Consider the following 18,262-nt stretch of genomic DNA (forward strand, 5'->3'; position numbering starts at 1 on the left):
GTGAAAACTTCTTAAATGTAGTTCATATGTCTAATATTTCTCATTATGAGACTGTTGGAAGAATAATATAAGATTATTCCACCAGTTTCTACATATCTCTGCTTGTTTTAAGTCATTTTATCTTATAAAAAGTGTCTTATTCAATTTTACTTGTTTTAAGCATTAATTTTTTAAATGAGCAAAATTATCTTCATTATTTTTTTAAAACAAGAAATGATCTGACACTTTCACTACATACAATTTCTTAAAACAAGTAGAAGTATATAGTGGAATAATCTTATAACAGACTCATATATTAGATATATTAACTACATTTAAGACATTTTCACTTACTAAGATATTATTTTTTGCAGTGCAAACAGCCAAATCATCTGTGAGCTTCTCCCTGCATACCACACACATTAGATCTGGGGGCATTAGCATCGGCAGTGGTAATTAATCCATATTTTATGTAGCTTTTAACACATTTTTAATCCACTGATGTTTTTTCGTCCCTAATATTGTTTATTTCCTTCTCTTTAGTGGGCTTTTTTCTGGATTTGCAGCTCCAGTAAACTTTGTTGATGTGTGCTAAAGCAACCAGTAGCAAACTGCGCACTCACATACACCGCAAAAAATGATATCTCAGCAATCAAAAACATTTAAATGTAGTTAATATGTCTAATATTTCTCATTATGAGACTGTTGTAAGAATATTATAAGATTATTCCACCTGGTTTATATATTTATTACTTGTTTTAAGTCATTGTATGCAGTGAAAGTGGAACATCATTTCTTGTTTTGAGAAATAATGAAGATAATGTAAGTTGTTTTTCAAGAAATGATGCTTAAAACAAGTAGATTTATCTGCTAATGGAATGAGACACTTTCATAAGATAAAATGACTTAAAACAAGTACAAATGTATAGAAACAGGTGGAATGATCTTATAATATTCTCATAAAGAGAAATATTAGACAAATTAACTACATTTAAAATGATTTTACTTGCTAAGATTTAGTTTATAAGTTTATAAACATTTTATTTGGCACATTTTATTTAATTTCCAGTCAAAATGGCCAATGAATGCATTATTCAATTATCAGTGTCCGAAAATAAGCAAAACGAAGTAAACACAATCAGAAATATCTCCTGAAAACAGTAAACAAAATGGTTCTTTGCATGATTAAAGGGTTCTTTGCATGGTGAAATTGTCCCTCAGATTGATGAATAACGCTCTGTAGATGGTTCTATAGAGAACCTTTTTGAAAACGGTTCCATATATCACCAAAAAAGTGTTTTTCTGTTGTTACAAGCTTGACGTCATAACAGTAGCACAAGCTTTTATGGTGCTATATAGAACCCTTTTCAAAACAACTCTATATAGAACCATCTACAGCACAGCGATTTGAAGAACCCTTTCATAATGCAAAGATCCATTTAATCATGCAAAGGATTCTTTGAGTGTTCATGGTTCTATATAGAACCGTTTTCTCTACTAAAAGTCTCTTTTTTAAGTGTTTAGAGTCATTTTTATTCAGTATGCACTGATAACTTTTGCTTATGACTAACTTGTTATGATGAGACCGTTGCTGTGTGGTTTAATGACGTCTCGAGTTTGTGCCTTTAGCTGTTCTCTCTCTGAATCAGCTGCAGTCTTCTTCCTCAGGAAGCTCCTTACAGACACATTACGGTGGCTGTGGGGGCGATTTTCGCTCCCCGACGAGTCCAGGCGCTGCAAATTATTCAAGATTAATGGTGTGGCTCGTGGCCGACTAAGGACTTGGGCGGTCACTTTCTCTTTGTCAGAGAAAAAGCATCCGGCGTGAATCCGTCAGGAGGCGATGAGTTACAGTCGGCGCTGCGATTCAGTCTGACAGTGAAGGAAATGAGCGCTTCACCTCAATAAATATCCCCATTAACAGAGCAAATACGGCCCGAAGCTCATTCAATCAGCGCCAACACTGACACCACTGGCAGCGAACCTAGGTGCCCATGGTTCTACGTTCCCAGGGTTTGATTTTCCCAAGGACCTATGTACACAAGGTTCTGTGTTTTCATGGTCATATGTTCCTAATTTCCTATGTTTGTAGGGTTCAATGTTACCAACATCTCGTGTTCCCATGGCTCTGTGTTCCCAGTATCCTATATTTCCAAAGTTCTATGATTCTATGGTCCTATGTTCCCATGGCTCTATGTTCCTAGTATCCTATATTTCCAGGGTTCTATTTTCCCTAGGTTCTAGGTTTCCAGGGCTCTATAGTCCCAGTGCCCTATGTTTGTAGGGTTCTGTGTTCCCAGGGTTCTATTTTCCTAAGGTCCCATGTACACAAGCTTCTATGTTTCCATGGTCATATGTCCCCAATTCACTGAGACACCATCTCAGGAGATGTTCAGGGCTCTCTCCCCTTTGACATGACCTGGACATATATCTGTCCAGACCAGCCTGGCACTCTCCACTCGCTTCGCCTGTGTTGTTAAATTTGTGGCAGCTTTATTAGACTCTGTGAACTTGGGGAAAGTGGGAGACAGGGGGACATTTTGTTTGGTCACCTTTCTTTTAGTTAGCTTTTCGTATTATTGTTTGTTTTTGTTTTCAGGTTAGTTAGTCTTTACAGCCTTCAGTTGTTTCGTTTATAATTTTAGACATATGCTTGTCCCTGAACCTACATTTCCCCACAGCAGTTTACAACAGTGTCAGGTGTTCGGTCTGGTAGCAGGTCTGGAGAGAGAGCCCACCTTCATTTTCTCTAAATACAGAAACCACATCAATGTGTCAGTAAACATCAAAGTCAAGCCTGCTTACGAGAGGACCGAGAGGAGCGACTGAAGACCCAGGGACGGCAGGTTCATCCCTAGCCGAGGAGGCAACCACACAGGGAGAGCTAAACTTCTGAGGCCGAGGAACAGGCTTTCAGCTCCATCCCCTTTAGCCCGAGCTCTTTGTCAGCCTCCAACTGTAAAGTACTGAGCTGAATGGGTTATGAGTGATACTCCTACCTTTTAATCTCCAACTCCAGCTCCCTCAACCTCACCTCCAGACGGGGTCCTCTGGACAGGACAGAGGACTCACTGGATCTATGTTTGGACCTTTGTCCGACCCCAGTGCATCCTCAAGCTCAGCATCAGCCTCCACCATGCCTGAAACTCAGTCTGGCTCAACACCAGGGGCTTCGTTCTGCCCTGGAGAATCCTCTCTGCTACCAAAGTGGCATACAGAACAGCCTTGGTAGCAGGACTTTGAACCAACACATTGAAAAATTCAGCGATTACACAAAGGTCATCCCTCCAACACCTAACAAAAGCCTCCAACGTGGAGCAAAGAGCAAACACAGACTGAATGCAGCCATTGCCATAGCAGCCCACAAACAAAACAGCCCCACTACACTAACAACACCCCCTGGTTAACAGGAAAAAAATGAGCCCCCAAATTCTGTTACGGCCTGACCCTGGACATGGTCGTAATAGAATTGGTCAGTCCGTAACAGAAAACGAGAGGGGGTATGATTCTCACTTGGGGTGCAAGTTCTGTTACGATCCAAGGCTGGGTCGTAATACATGTGTCCAGGGTCATATGTTCCTAGTTAACTATGTTCCCAGAGTTCTGTGTTTCCAGGGTTTTATGTTCCCAGGGTTCTATAAAGCAATTTCTCAAGAATATTTCAATAAGGGTATACAGGCCTGTGGAAACATAGGACAGTTTACAAGAAATGTCAGTGAGAAGAAATAAAGGATCTGGGGAACATAGAACCCTGGTACCATAATGATGTCTGTTGTTCCTGTCTATAAATTGAAGTGTTCCTAAACCAGTAGTCATCTGCCTGTTTTAGCCTCAACCCCCTCCATCTTAAGCTGCTTTCTTCATATTTCGGTGAGTGCCATAGACGTGAACTTCACACTCAAAATCGCTAAATTAATATGAGCATCACAGAGCCTTAGACTACAGCTTGCATTTTCCTTGGTAATTTAATTAACGTATATATATATACGATATGAGTATGACTTCTATTATTACTATAATAATTTGTATATATTTACACAATTGCCCAAATTCACTAGGAGCACCTCATATATAATAAGAGAGTTTCTTTTGTTTATTTTTTTTTCTTGCTTGTTTGTTACACAGAAATTTTACATTTAACCCTTGGGGTCCACAAACTCACCCATGCATCAAATTCTATGTTTCTACATCTGTTTTTGTATCTTTGTGATGATCCAGCTCGGAAATCCAGTTCAAACACTTCCTGAATCTGTAGAGTCGCCCTTTCCATTCCATCTTATCACGAGATCATACGAGACTCACATCCGGAGTTATGAGCCTATGAAGAGGGGCTGAGATACACGTCATCTGCCTCTCACCGTGTGGAACTGGTGGATTGGTGTGTCCATCTACATTCTGTGTGAAACTGACCAATGGACACTCAGGAAATCACTAAGCACTGACCATCACGCCGGAAACCCTTCATTCTTCATTCAGTCCACATTGGAGACTCATGTGAAACGGCGTGCAGAGAGTTTACAGCTGCTGAAGCTGATGCAGCGGTTTTGGAAAGTAGTGATGAAGATAACGGAGCATTTAGATATGAAACATATGAGGATCATGATATATGAAGAGATTTTAAAGGAGAGATTAAGAAGAGATGAACAAATTGAGACCCCAGGGGGTTAAAGACCTCACCTGTTCTGTTAAAAAAATGAAGAAATGGTTCAAAAGAAATGTTCAAGGATCATGCCAGTGTAATATGTTCAATTAAATGCGTGTGAATGCTAGTGTTAATATTTCACAATACATCACCACCTGCTTAATACCATAAAACTGTGAAACCACGGCAAACTGTAACACCTCTAATACCAATCATTCACACTTAAAAAGGATGGTTCTTCAAGGTTTGTTTATGAAAGACAATGATTCTATTTAGAACCCTGAGTTCTATATCAAACCATTCCATGATCCATAAATGGATCTTTGCATTGTGAAATGGTGAGAATGTGTTGTATATGGTTCTATGTGGCATCAAAAAGGGTTCTTCTATGGTTACAAGCCTGACATCATAACAATAGAAGAATCGTTTTTGGTGCTGATCCATCTTCAGAAAGCTTCATTATAAAACCATATACAACACATTCTCCATCAGTCTGAAGAACGATTCCATCATGCAAAGAACCCTTTAGGCATGCACACTGATCTATATAGAACTCATGTTTGCCTTTACTAAAGAACCCTTGAAGAACCATCTTTTTTAAAGCGTGAAGATACTCATTTCAGATGGAGGTGACTGAAAATGTTTGTTATTGAGTATCTGAAAGCACAACACTATAATAATACCAACCCACTCATCTCCTCATCCTCGGGCCTCAGCGTGAGTCTAATTGCTGACACTCAGCCACCTTAAACCTGCGCGTCCTCGCTTTCCCCGACACCACGCGGAGGCAAATCTCCCCAGTCCTATCATTTACAATTATGCAAAGTATCCCACTGAGGGTTCCCACCAGGATCAGCAAACAAAGACTCACAACTAGATCGGTTTCTTTCCCAAAATGTGACCTTGGCTTTAGAAATCAGGCAGTGTAAGAATACCAATTTAGTATGAATTTGTCATTCATTTAACACATTTGGAGAGGAACAAAGGCTGAGTCCGCCGAGATGAGATATTATGAGTTACGAGCCCCCGCTGAGATCTGCCGGCAATTTGTATGGAGTTATTAGACTCCACCAATGTTTAATGGTGCCCTTTTTGGAAGGCATTGATTACCTAAGATGATGCTATGACAAGAGCCAGTAATCATGTAGAGCTTAATTCAGCCATCATCATCGCACTGTTCTCTGGAAATGTGGAAGTGCATCCATCTGTGGCGCAGCGCATATTATAGCAATTTACATGGACATCTGTATTCATTCAGTAACAGGAACTGGACTGTTTCGCGTACACTGGACAAGAGCGTTTGCTCGATTATCAAAAAAGCAGCCGCTTAGAGGTCGGTCGATTATCAGGCCAATCGATAATCAGAGACCACATATTTCATTTTCCCAATATTACAGTTTTAATTTGCTTCCTTGATGATAAAAATGATTTTGTAAGATTAATATGTGTTTCTAATGCGACCACGACTGAAAGAAACACAAGTGGCTCAATGCCTCACCAATGGCCCTACTGGATTGTTTAAAATGGTCATATCATGTTGAGGGCAACCAATCAGCACATGTGTTTCCTGTTTTAATGTCTCACCCATTGGTCAAAAGTAGAAAGTGTCAAGTGCATTCAATTAACACACTTATAGTCAGTATCGATGCCCCGCCCACAGCCTTAATGGATTGGTCAAAAGTCTGACGTGTCAAGTACAACCAATCCACACATCTGTATCCTGTCTTAATGCCCCGCCCACAGCCTTACTGGATTGGTCAAAATAACTGTTGACATGTTGAATGTAACAAATCAACAACTTCCTAGCCTTTATCAATGCCCCGCCCACAGCCGTATGGGATTGGTTAAAACTAGCATCATGTGTTGAGTGCAATCAGTCAATACAACTGCAGCTTGTCTTAATGCCCTGCCATGTCAGTACATGTCAGTAGCAGTAATGTTAACCAGTCAGCATTCAGTAGCAGTAATGCTAACCAGTCAGTGCTCAGTAGCAGTAATGCTAAACAATAAAGCACTCAGTAGCAGTAATGTTAACCAGTCAGCACTCAGTAGCAGTAATGTTAACCAGTCAGCATTCAGTAGCAGTAATGCTAAACAATAAAGCACTCAGTAGCAGTAATGCTAACCAGTCAGCATTCAGTAGCAGTAATGCTAAACAATAAAGCACTCAGTAGCAGTAATGTTAACCAGTCAGCACTCAGTAGCAGTAATGCTAAACAATAAAGCACTCAGTAGCAGTAATGATAACCAATCAGTGCTCAGTAGCAGTAATAATAACCAATCAGTGCTCAGTAGCAGTAATAATAACCAATCAGTAGCAATAATGCTAATCAGTACTCAGCAGCAGCAATGCTAGTGTCCTGCTTTCCAAACCTGTTTCAGAAGGTGACATGAACTGCAGATTTTAGTGCAGCTTAATGCAAAACATACAAAATAATTGCTCCTCTTTTATTAACAGCCCAGTTATGGGAGGAATCTTAAATTAATTATTTAACTCATTCATTCACTCAATTAGTTCCCTGTCTGTCCTCTAAACATGTAATACACATGTTAATGCAATGTCTTCCTTCAGCGGAGCTCCAGAAAGGTTCTCATTTTTAAGCAATAAGGATCCTCTCCAGCCTCGTCGTGCTTATCAAATGATTCATGCAGTCATTTTCTCATTTCGTGCAGTAATGACAGCAGACAATGGGAGGCAGAGTCTACAGAGCGCTAATCACTTTACGGCGCTAGCAGTAAATAAAAAACATAGCAGAGTGTTGGTTTACGGAGTAATTGGTATATCCATAAGTGTCTCTATCAGCCAGCGTACGGTGAAATAGTCACAGTGAGCAGCTAATGAGGTGACTGAAGAGCGAAGACCTAATGAGGTTTTACGTAACAGTGTGGAGGAAAAACAGACGGCAGATCTGTTGACTTCGCCGGATGTTTTGCACACGTCAAACACAAAACCAGCCACAAACTTTGTAAAATGAGATTTGAGACGCTTGGCTGAAGTTTTTTGTGTCCACTATCATCTCTTCCTGATCCACTCAAGCCTGAACACCTGGATTCTGAACGCACCTGCAGTGAATATCGTCCATAATGAAAGGCTGGAAGGACAGCATTGACGTTCTGAGCCTTCCAGCCTTCGGGATTTCTCTCTTTACTGGGTTTAACCAGGTGGAGAGATCGTTACCTTCAGCTTTGCTCATGCCTATACACTCACTGATCACTTTATTAGGTACATTTCCTTGTTTTTACACTCACTGTCCATTTTATCAGCTCCACTTACTATATAGGTGCACTTTGTAGTTCTACAGTTACAGACTGTAGTCCATCTGTTTCTCTGCATACTTTGTTAGCCCTCTTTTACCCTGTTCTTCAGTGGTCAGGACCCCCATGGACCCTCACAGAGCAGGTACTATTTGGGTGGTGGATCATTCTCAGCACTGCAGTAACGCTGACGTGGTGGTGGCATGTTAGTGTGTGTTGCGCTGGTGCGAGTGGATCAGATACAGAAGTGCACAAGCACATATATAAATGCCTGATATTGTTATCACCAATGAAATCAATAGCTGTGCACAATGATTTCAGATGGTATCAGCAGATATTTTCTTAAAAAGAAAAATCAGTATCAGGTGTTACAATTTGGCCAATATTTAAAACTGTTTTATTAGGGATGCAACAAAAATTTGGCCACTGAAATTTTTTGGTCAAAAATGGCCAAAAGTGGCAATTTTGTTTTTTGGCCAAAGGAGGAAAAAACACACATTTTGGCCAAAAAAACAAAAGATTAAACTGGTGACAGATGAGCAAAGACTTCATAAGGTTGAAGACACAATGAAGTGTTAAAATCTAACATTTGACAAGTAATTTGAATGATACTGAAAATAAAAAAGTGATTAAAAAAACTGTTTGTTCCCTCTTTAATTTACGTGCATTTTAGCGTTAACTGATTTAATGAAATTCATTAATGGAAAACACATAAATAACACTGAATAACTCAATATCTTTTGGCAACAAACCCTTTAAACTCTTTTAAGGTTTTGAAAGTTGTTGTTGTAAACATGTGCTGGTTACATCCTGCTGGTGTGGGTTCACGGCTGTTTCTTCTCTAAATGACGAACACTAAAACGTGCACTGCTGGAGAAAATTCAAACTGCTAGACGGGAGTTTCAAAGCCTCATCTGCACACTTTGCATAATTATTATTACATTTTAATAATTTTACAACTTTTAATATTTCATATTAATTAGCAAACTGTCTGGAGTTAAATTAGTCCTCCAGTTCTCTCAGTTCTTTTTTCCAACATGGCCACTATTTCCTATTTCCTCACTGCTACTGCAGCATCGTCAGAATCATTTTGTTATTCCAAAAGCAAAAGTAAAATGGCGCATTATATATAAAAGAGTCCTTTCTTTTGCTTTTCTGTTTTTGTTTTTTTCAGCAGTGTGTCCTTAATTTCAGTGTTTGGTGCATCCTTAGTTTTTACTAAACTCCAGAGGAGCAGAATATTTAGGAGACTGAACTAAAATATCTGCACTTTATTCTTTTTACCGCATTTGTAAATAACACTTCTCTGTAATGTTGTACAGGTGAAGTCAGTCCCATACTAGGGATGCACCAATATAGATGCAGGCCAATGCCAATATCTGATACTTTCATGTATCTGCAGATATCGATACATAACCGTTTAAATATGCAACCTACTAAATTGATATTAGAATGACAGAAAGATTCAACATATATCTCTGTACAGTAAGAAATGCAGTACAATGAATAAAACTCAGATATCTTAGTACAGTAACCCAGCATCGCCTCAACATTCTGCTCTAGGTCTGTTAATACTTAATCGCCTAATTGCAATTATTTAAGACGAGCACAATTATTCAAGCCGACTGCAATCATTCTGTAGCAGTAAATTATTTCATAAAGACATATCACGAGTTTAATTGTTAGCTATGTAGTTAATTCTGATGTTTTTAGCATGTATGCTAGCAGAATAAGTGCTTTTTTGCTATTTTTTTTTCTTGATAAAAAATATAAGCTTTGACTACAATTAAATCAGTGAATGTATAACATTTGTTATGTTGAGTCAGAGTAGTGTATCATCCAGTGTTAGCAGGTCAAATTTCCAGTTTGGCCACTTTAGGCCAAAAATAGTCACATACAAAGAACATGAAAAGACAATTAACTGTAATTTGCAATTATTTTTATGCCAATTAATTGTCAGCTAAAATTTCATGATCATAAAATAATCAAAATATCAGCTTGAAATATCAGTCAAATCTAAACATGCCGATGTTTTTATTTAAACTTCTGCCAGTATTGATAGGACCCCAATATCATCATGCAACTCAGCAGTTTCTCTGATTTAATAAATATTTATGTATCTTCATAGGCAGACATGTACACGAAAACTATCATCCCTCGGTCTCCATATCGGTTCCCAAATCACTATCGGAGGAAAAGTGAGCAGTGAAATAAGTAAAGCCCGAAAAACGACTCACCCTCTCTGCAGACTGCGCCGTGCCGAAGAAGATGGGTATAAAAGCTAACCAAATGATGCAGGTAGTGTACATAGTAAATCCAATGGGCTTGGCCTCGTTGAAGGTCTCTGGCACGCCTCGAGTCTTGATGGCGTAAACAGTGCATGTGACCATCAAGAGGATGCTGTAGCCCAGCGAGCAGATGAGCGAAAGGTCCGAGATGTCGCACTTGAGCACGCCGCGGGCCTTGTCCGGGTCGGAGGTGCGCTGCTCGCCGTAGTCCACCACCGTGTGCGGCGGGTCCACGGCAAACCACACAAACACGCCCAGCAGCTGCACGGAGATCAGACTGAAGGTGATGGCCAGCTGTGAGGCGGGGCTGATGAACCGTGGCGCCGCCACAGACTTCTTGCCCTGCTCGAAGATGCGGTGGATGCGGTTGGTCTTGGTGAGCAGCGCTGCGTAGCTGAAGCACATGCCCAGGCCCAGGAAGACGCGGCGGAAGGAGCAGACGGCCAGGCTGGGAGTGGCGATCATCAGGAACGTGATGGCGTAGCACAGGAAGATGCCCGTCAGCAGCACGTAGCTCATCTCCCGGCCAGACGCCCGCACGATGGGAGTGTCGTTGTAGCGCACGAAGGTGACCACCACGAAGCTCGTGGCCAGGATGCCCAGCACGGAGACGAAGACCGGCACGGCGGCCCAGGGTGAGTGCCACTCCAGCTTGATGATGGGGATGGGCTGGCAGCCGGTACGGTTGCGGTCAGGGCGCTGCTCGTAGGGGCACAACTCGCAGCTGAACTCGCTGGCCTGGTAGTGGTAGCCCTCGCAGCGCTCACAGTGCCAGCAGCACGGCACGCCCTTCACAATCTTCTTCCTCTCACCTGTCTGACAAGGTACGCTGCACACAGACACGGGCAGTGTGGGGTCACCCGTCCGCCAACGCATGCTGTCCACCTGCACACAGGCACACAGGGATTTGACTTTTCTACATTTCTGCATGATTTAACAGTTAAGATGGAAACAGAGTCATTCAGACTGGTTTGGTGTGAAACGCTCTGTTCTGAAGGCAGAATTGTGGGCAGTGGTGGTGATAGGAACCAGACGTCCACCTCTGTTCATTCATGCTGGAGAGGTAATGGGCGAAATAGTCCCCCAAAAACATTTTTAATGGAAATCACAAAAATAACACTGAGTAAATCAATTTCTTACAGTAATAAACTTTTTAACCTCTAGTTTTGAAAGCACAAACACATGCATCCGTTAGATCCTGCTGGTGTGGGTTCGTGGCTGTTCCTTCTCTAAATGACAAACGCTAAAACAACTTGTGGGCTATGAGCGCCCCCTGTAGGAGAAACTTCAGATTTCTAGATGGAATTACCATGCTAATTCCATAGTTTGTTATTTTACAACTTTTATTATTTCATATTTTTTAGCCAGCTGTTTAAAATTAAATAATCGAGTTCTCCCAGTTCTCTTTCCTACCAAGGTGATCATCACCTTTAAACATTGTCAACACTGTTAATTTAAAAACATATTTAAAACAGCAAATTGTAAATAAAATAACTCTTCCTTTGTTTTATGTGTCCTAATTTTCAGTTTTGGTCAAAAAATGACATTTCAGTGCATCCCTAGTATTTATTGAACTCCAGAAGAGAAGAAGAGCAGACATCCACCTCTAAAAGCTCCCTCACGGAAAGTCATAACATGAAATGATTATGAATTCACTGCCTAATGTTTGAGATAGTTTTGAGAAAGTTTTGGTCTTAAAAGATATTTTATAAATCCAGTTGTGGTGGAGAGGTACACAGTTCCCAAATAGTCCCCAAAGAGAACTTATTATTTCAGATTTTCCACTATTTTCCATCATCAACATTCCATATAGACTCAGAAGACTCGTGTAGGTTCACTGGTGGTTCTGGATAGTAAATAAAATGTCTATATTTGTGTTGTAGTCATGGCGACCCCTGGTTCCTATCACCACCACTGTAAAAACATCTGAACCATTTCACACCAAACCACTCTGAATCACTCTGTTTACATCTCACACACTGAGTTATGTAGAAGGTTTTAAAAATTGGTGGAGTTCCCCTTCAAGTAAGAATTTAGTTTGACATGTATGTGCAATTAAGAGGTGAAAGCTCTTATTACAGACAATCAGATTTGTCTGGAATGGTGACGGCAACATATGAATTATTAATATTGTGCTGGCAAATTATGCTGGCTGAGAATAGATGTGTTTTCATTAGTGTTGGGAAAAGAAACACTTTCAAATGAACAGCAGTTTAATGCGACTGATCAAGTGAGGCCGCACTGGCATATTAGCGAATGTGCCAAACCTTTAAATAATCCATCATATGACAAGTCGCCTTTCGCCTGAACTAAAAGCCAATGAGCAGGTTTCACATTTTTACACCATTTTAATGTTCCAAGTTGTTTCTGCCTGTGAAACGTCCCTGATGAATCCCTGAGTTTCAGTCATGTGATTTTTCTGCTGTGGTCGTCACATTTGAGAATGAATTCTTACTCAGGAAAAGACAAAACAGAACCTTGACAAAGACAATAAAACAAACTGTGGTTCTTTAAAGTTAACAGCTTTCTATGGGACGCCATGTTATGTTTTTCTGCTACTGGCATACAAGAAATAATGTTTTAAGCCTTAGATATTTATGTTATGATCTATTTAAACCTAATGCATTAATACAGGTAGTAATAAGCTAAATATGTTTGAGTAATGTTCTCAGTGTTAATTCTGGGTTTATTCTGACAAAGACTCTTATTGTGAAGTCGGAGCCAGCCTTCCTTCGCTGTGTTTATGCGTTACAACAGGAAGAACTGTGTCAGTCAGCACTGGAAGCGAGAGAGTGCAGATGTGAGCTAATGCTAGAGTGAACTGTTAGCCTAAAGCAGGCATCGGCAACATGCGGTTCTTTTATTGCTCTGTTGTGGCTCCACAGCTGAATTAGATTAGTAGGTAAAAATAAAATAATCTTCCTTTACAGTAAAATAAAGCTCTGCTGATCGTTCAACACAGTTTAACAATAAATGGTCTTAAACTCTGGAGTTAATGTAGAACTGCTAATTCACCCTTTAACCCTGAAGATCAGCACAGACTGCTGGTCACCATAGCAACACAGACAACAATCTCGCCTAGCTAGTAGCTAACGACACGGCAAAGAGAGAGATTTAAGATCAACGTTGATAATTTAGAGATGAATGGACTTATTTGTGTTTATAATCACTCCAGCTGGTTTCCTAATATGTTTAATCTGCAGCGACAAACTGACAAACACTGAAAAGTCACAAAGCTGTAGTCAGTTTCTCATTGGCCAGCTTCTCTTTCAAATTCTCCCGTTCCACCTTAAATGGTGCAGCAGTTACATTCTGGCACGTCAGACACCATTTAAGGTGGAATCGGAAATTTCAAACTAGAAGCTGGAGAATGAGACGCGACTTCAGCCTCGTAAAAAAACGAATGTTGAGAGACATTTTAGAAAAAACTGTTCTTCTTTTGAGGAAAAGATACTGAGACATATTTACAGCCAAGATGCTGAAATAGATTGCTGTGGCTCCTGAGGTGGTATTATTTTTGCTAAAAGGACAAAATGGCTCTTCTTAACATTTGGCCTAAAGCCTTGCTTGTTGAGTGCTGTGGCTGTGGTCGACTACAGCCTTTAATAAAGCACAACTTGAGTATTAGGTGTTTGTCTCCTCCTTAATAGTGGTAAATCCTACTATATCTACAAACTCATAATTTATAGGGAACTTTCTATTGAGAGGAGTCTGTCCCAAACCCTAACCCCTAAACTTACACTTGGCCAAATAATACTTCATTTTTTGTATTCAGGTTTTTTTTCTGTTTCTTTTAACGTTAAGTTGAAAGATTTAGATTTATCATGAGTTAATTTTTTAAATAAAAAAGCTATTCTACAAAATGTCTGATTTTCATGTCACTATTAAGGCACAGAATTTTAGTTAGATTTAATTTAAATTTAATTTTAATTTTGGTCTGTGGGTGGAGACTTATTTTAGCCACACCCCTGCATTTTAGAGCAGGAAGTGAGGCTGCATCCCTGTCCCTCATGGCCACATGGTGCATGGTGAGCAGTTAGATCCCATTGTTTTGAAGTAAATCTGTCCCAAAGTCTGAAAATCAGTGTGGAACATTAAGAATCGTCATATTTTCTGCAGTTCAGCACTTTTTAGTGTTTTAATGTAAAATATAATGATTTTCTGTGTGAACAGCTGTTCAAAGCTGTGTTTGCTGGTCATGAACTGCTGAGTTTCTGAGCTCAAAATGAGCTAAAATTGTCACTGAAACAGTCACTACTGACACAGTCACTACTGAAACAGACACTACTGAAACAGTCACTACTGACACATTTGGTACAGTTTGATAGAGTTACGATTGTTTTGGTAGAGACCAAATGGAATGTTTAATCATTAGTTTTAATAAAACTTAATTCAGGGATAGGGTCACTTAGAGCAAAAGGGATTTAGTCTTAAGTCTTAGATCAGTTAAAAGTCCTAAATGTGTTTTTGGTAGTAACTGGTCAAGTGAGTTCACAGATCAGAAGGCAAAATAAATAATGTTGCATTATGTTGCATATAAACAACTGCTGTGTAATGCAAAATATCATCACTTATACATGTGTTTGAACAATACATGCAAATAAATTGACTGTTAAATGCATTATTTTGTGTAGTTAATTATGATAACTCGGTTTATCATATTGACTCTAAAGCCTACACTACATGATTTTTAGCCCAATTTTAACCCCAAAATGCCTCATCTGACAAATTTTAGCAATCTGAAGTGATCTTCCATGTTAAGAGCTGGATCAAAAATGATTAATGAAGTTTATCTGGAAATTGATCACTGTTTCTCAAAACAAGTAAAATTATCTACCAATGAAATAAAACACTTTCTAGAAAAAATTACTTGGAACAAGTAAAAAGTACAGAAACAGGTGGAATAATCTTATAATGTTTGTAAACTAGCGCTTATGCTCAAAACAAGTAAAATGACGTGCCAATGGAATAAGACACTTTCACTAAATATGATTACTTAAAATAAGTAAAAATGTCTAGAAATAAGTAAAATAGTCTTACAGTATTCATACAACAGTCTCATAATGAGAAATATTAGATGTATTAACTACATTTAAGACGTTTTCACTTGCTAAGATATAACTTTTTGCAGTGTAGCATCATTCCCAGCAGGTAAGCAGGTGAACTGCACTCAGAGCCATCTCCAGGACTGATCTGCAATCTCCAGCAAAGAGCTTATTGCATTATGTTCACAATGAGTGGCTGCTTTTCCTCCCTGGATAAATCCACAGCTCACTGAAACAGTGGCTCTGAGCTGAAGGGAACGCTGCACGGGTGCTTTGCGTTGCTCTTTTTCACTGCTGAAAGAGGTTTTTGGCCAAAAATCATCCTCATTTTGAAATCCATTAGTTGAGTTTTGCAGCTGGGCATAGAGCATCACGCTTCTATTAGCCTCATCATCTTTCATCCCGCGTCTAACGAAGGCCCGCGCGTATTCCCATCGGATCGCAGCGAAAGGTGGATCTCGCAGAACTACAAGCACCAGGCGTTTACACACCAATTGGATATCGAACAAATTGCAAACAGCACTTGAGCGGGAGCGCCGTGCACAACAGCCGCTCCAAAACAAATCAAACGCTGAATAAATTAAACCAGCACGCTGCTGTGAGTGCAGATGTGGGCGATGACGTCTCCTCACTCACGTTTAGGTGCAGTTTGTTTGTCCAGGTGCCGATCACTTTGTACTCCGCCGTGGATCTGTTGGTTATCTGATACTGGAAGATGTCGTAGCGCCCCGGTGCGTCTCCGTTCTGGTTGAAGGAAACCGGAGTCCCGGCGCTTCCTGCAAAACAAGAGATTAAAATCATCAGCTAAAATTTTACATGGTCAGGTCTTGCGGTCCTTTTGGACGCCCACATAAGCTCATAAATTTGTGAAATTGTCACGTCACCAAATCGTAAGCAGCAGCTGTTTGTGCTGGAATGGTAATCAGTAGGACAAGATCAATGATGTCATGACATCACTTACGGCAAACAAAGGCATGTATTGTTGATCAAGCCTGCCTATTTATTACAAGAACCCTCAGGGTCTTATATACCTTCCACGAAGGCCTAAGGAGTTCTAGGAATTTAAGAAAAACATCTGCAACAGGGCTGTCAAAAGATTAATTATACAACACCATTGCAATGATATGCAATGCAATGATATGTGAATCATTTAAACCCAATATTTCATTGAAAATAGTACAAAGACAATAAATCAAATGTTGAAACTGAGAAATTTTATTGTTTTTTGAAAAATATTTGCCCATTTTGAATTTGATGCTGACAACACGTTCCAAAAAAGTTGGCACAGGAGCAACAAAAGTCTGGTAAAGTTGTATTATGCTAAAAAAAACACCTGGTGGTTAATTGGCGACAGGTCAGTAACATGACCGAGTATAAAAAGAGTCTCTCAGAAGTAAAGATTAGGAGGAGTTCACTACTTTGTATCGTGCAAAAATTCAAAAATAATATTTCTCAACATAAAATAGCAAAGAACTTCTGCTTTTCATCATCTACGGTACATAATAACATTAAAAGATTCAGAGAATCTGGAGAAATCTCTGTATGTAAGGGACAAGGCCAAAAACCAGTATTTGCTGGCCGTGATCTTTGGGCCCTCAGACAGCACTGCATTAAAAACAGACATGATTCTGTAGTGGAAATCACTGCATGGGCTCAGAAACACTTCTGAAAACCACTGACTATGAAAACAGTTGATCACTGCATCCACAAATGCAAGTTAAAACTCTAAGACATAAAGAAGAAATCATATATGAACAGGATCCAGAAATGCTGCCACCTTCTCTGGGCCTGAGCTCATTTAAAATCGACTGAGGGGGAAGCGGAAAAGTGTCCTGTGGATGAATCAACATTAGAAATTCTTTTTGGAAATCATGGACATTAGTGCACATGGCATGGGTGACGTGCTCATCTGCAAAGGCACCATTTTATATATATATATATATATATATATATATATGTGTGTGTGTGTGTGTGTGTGTGTGTGTGTGTGTATATCAAGCGTTAAATGTTTAATTTAGAATGGCCAGCAACATTGTTAGCTTAGCACTAACATATTGTATGGGGTGCTAGCAGAAATCAGCATTACTGTACTGTTTTTGGCTTTGGTTTTTGACTACATTCACATTCATGGCCCGACCTGAAGGCCTATCACTAATAGTCACTGCATTTGCACATGTATTGATACAGGAATGGATAACTTGGTAGACCTGAGTTTAGCACTTGTATTTACAAATGTCTCAGCCGTTTGAGTGCCTTTTGTTAAACTCAGAAATGTGCATGTTTTTGCAATGACCTCCCAAAAGCCCTGATAGTCAGTAGAATCCTAATTTATGTTACTCTCTATTCTCATCTGAATCTGAGCTACTCAAAGCTGGATCATTTGCGCATGCAGTCGTTTTTCCTCTCGTGTTGCAGCTCATTTAAATTAGACTGTATTCACAACGTGCACTTGTGAAGGGAAAAGGGAGAACGTCATTTGCTGAGTACACCAGAGCCGCCGACAGTGCTCAGCTGTTTTCTTCTCTACCTGCTCGGTGGGGGGTGGAGGGAGCGAGGGATCCAGGTGCTGCAGAGATAAATAATGCACACAGCTGCCTGCTTTTACGGAGGAGAATTGCTGCACTACCACGAGGAGAGAAGGAAGGTGATCCACCCGCTGCTCTCTCCTCAAAGAAAGATGTGAGTTATTGTCAACTCCCTCGCAGTATCTCACCCTGCCAGTCTCGGTGAACGCCGTGCCCTCCCCTTACACACACAGGGCTTTCTGACGAGTGATCACTGTCGGGAGTGTAATGGCCAGAGTGTACGGCCGAGAGGAGGCTGTAATTATATTCACATCTTAAGGGAGCCATAAATTATTAAGTAATTCCTGCAGAGCTATTCTAGGTAAACGCGGAGAGACAGAGTGGTGAAAACACTGTTTTGGTCAATAGAAGCCCAGAAGAACAGTTAATTAAAACTAATGGGTTGCTTTACAAACAAAAAAGACACCAAAGTACATAAAAAAGGAAGTAAGCAGCGTCAGTGTCGTGACAGGATTTACTAGAACGTTT

The 18,262-nt window shown here is 40.0% G+C and overlaps 1 protein-coding gene across 2 annotated transcripts in view; it reads right to left on the reverse strand.

Moving 5' to 3' along the window:
- The window catches only part of grm8a (glutamate receptor, metabotropic 8a), a 385,960-nt gene that overhangs the window by 34,943 nt on the left and 332,755 nt on the right, over nt 1-18,262 (reverse strand). For both annotated transcript variants that reach the window (XM_036577775.1, XM_036577776.1), the window contains exons 7-8: nt 15,846-15,985; nt 10,114-11,049 (exon numbers count right to left, since the gene is read on the reverse strand). In XM_036577775.1, the coding sequence (XP_036433668.1) occupies nt 10,114-11,049; nt 15,846-15,985 (1,076 nt within the window). The remainder of the gene's footprint in view (nt 1-10,113; nt 11,050-15,845; nt 15,986-18,262) is intronic.

The sequence above is a fragment of the Colossoma macropomum genome, unplaced genomic scaffold (genome assembly GCF_904425465.1).
Source record: "Colossoma macropomum unplaced genomic scaffold, Colossoma_macropomum, whole genome shotgun sequence".
Taxonomy (NCBI): Eukaryota; Metazoa; Chordata; class Actinopteri; order Characiformes; family Serrasalmidae; genus Colossoma; species Colossoma macropomum.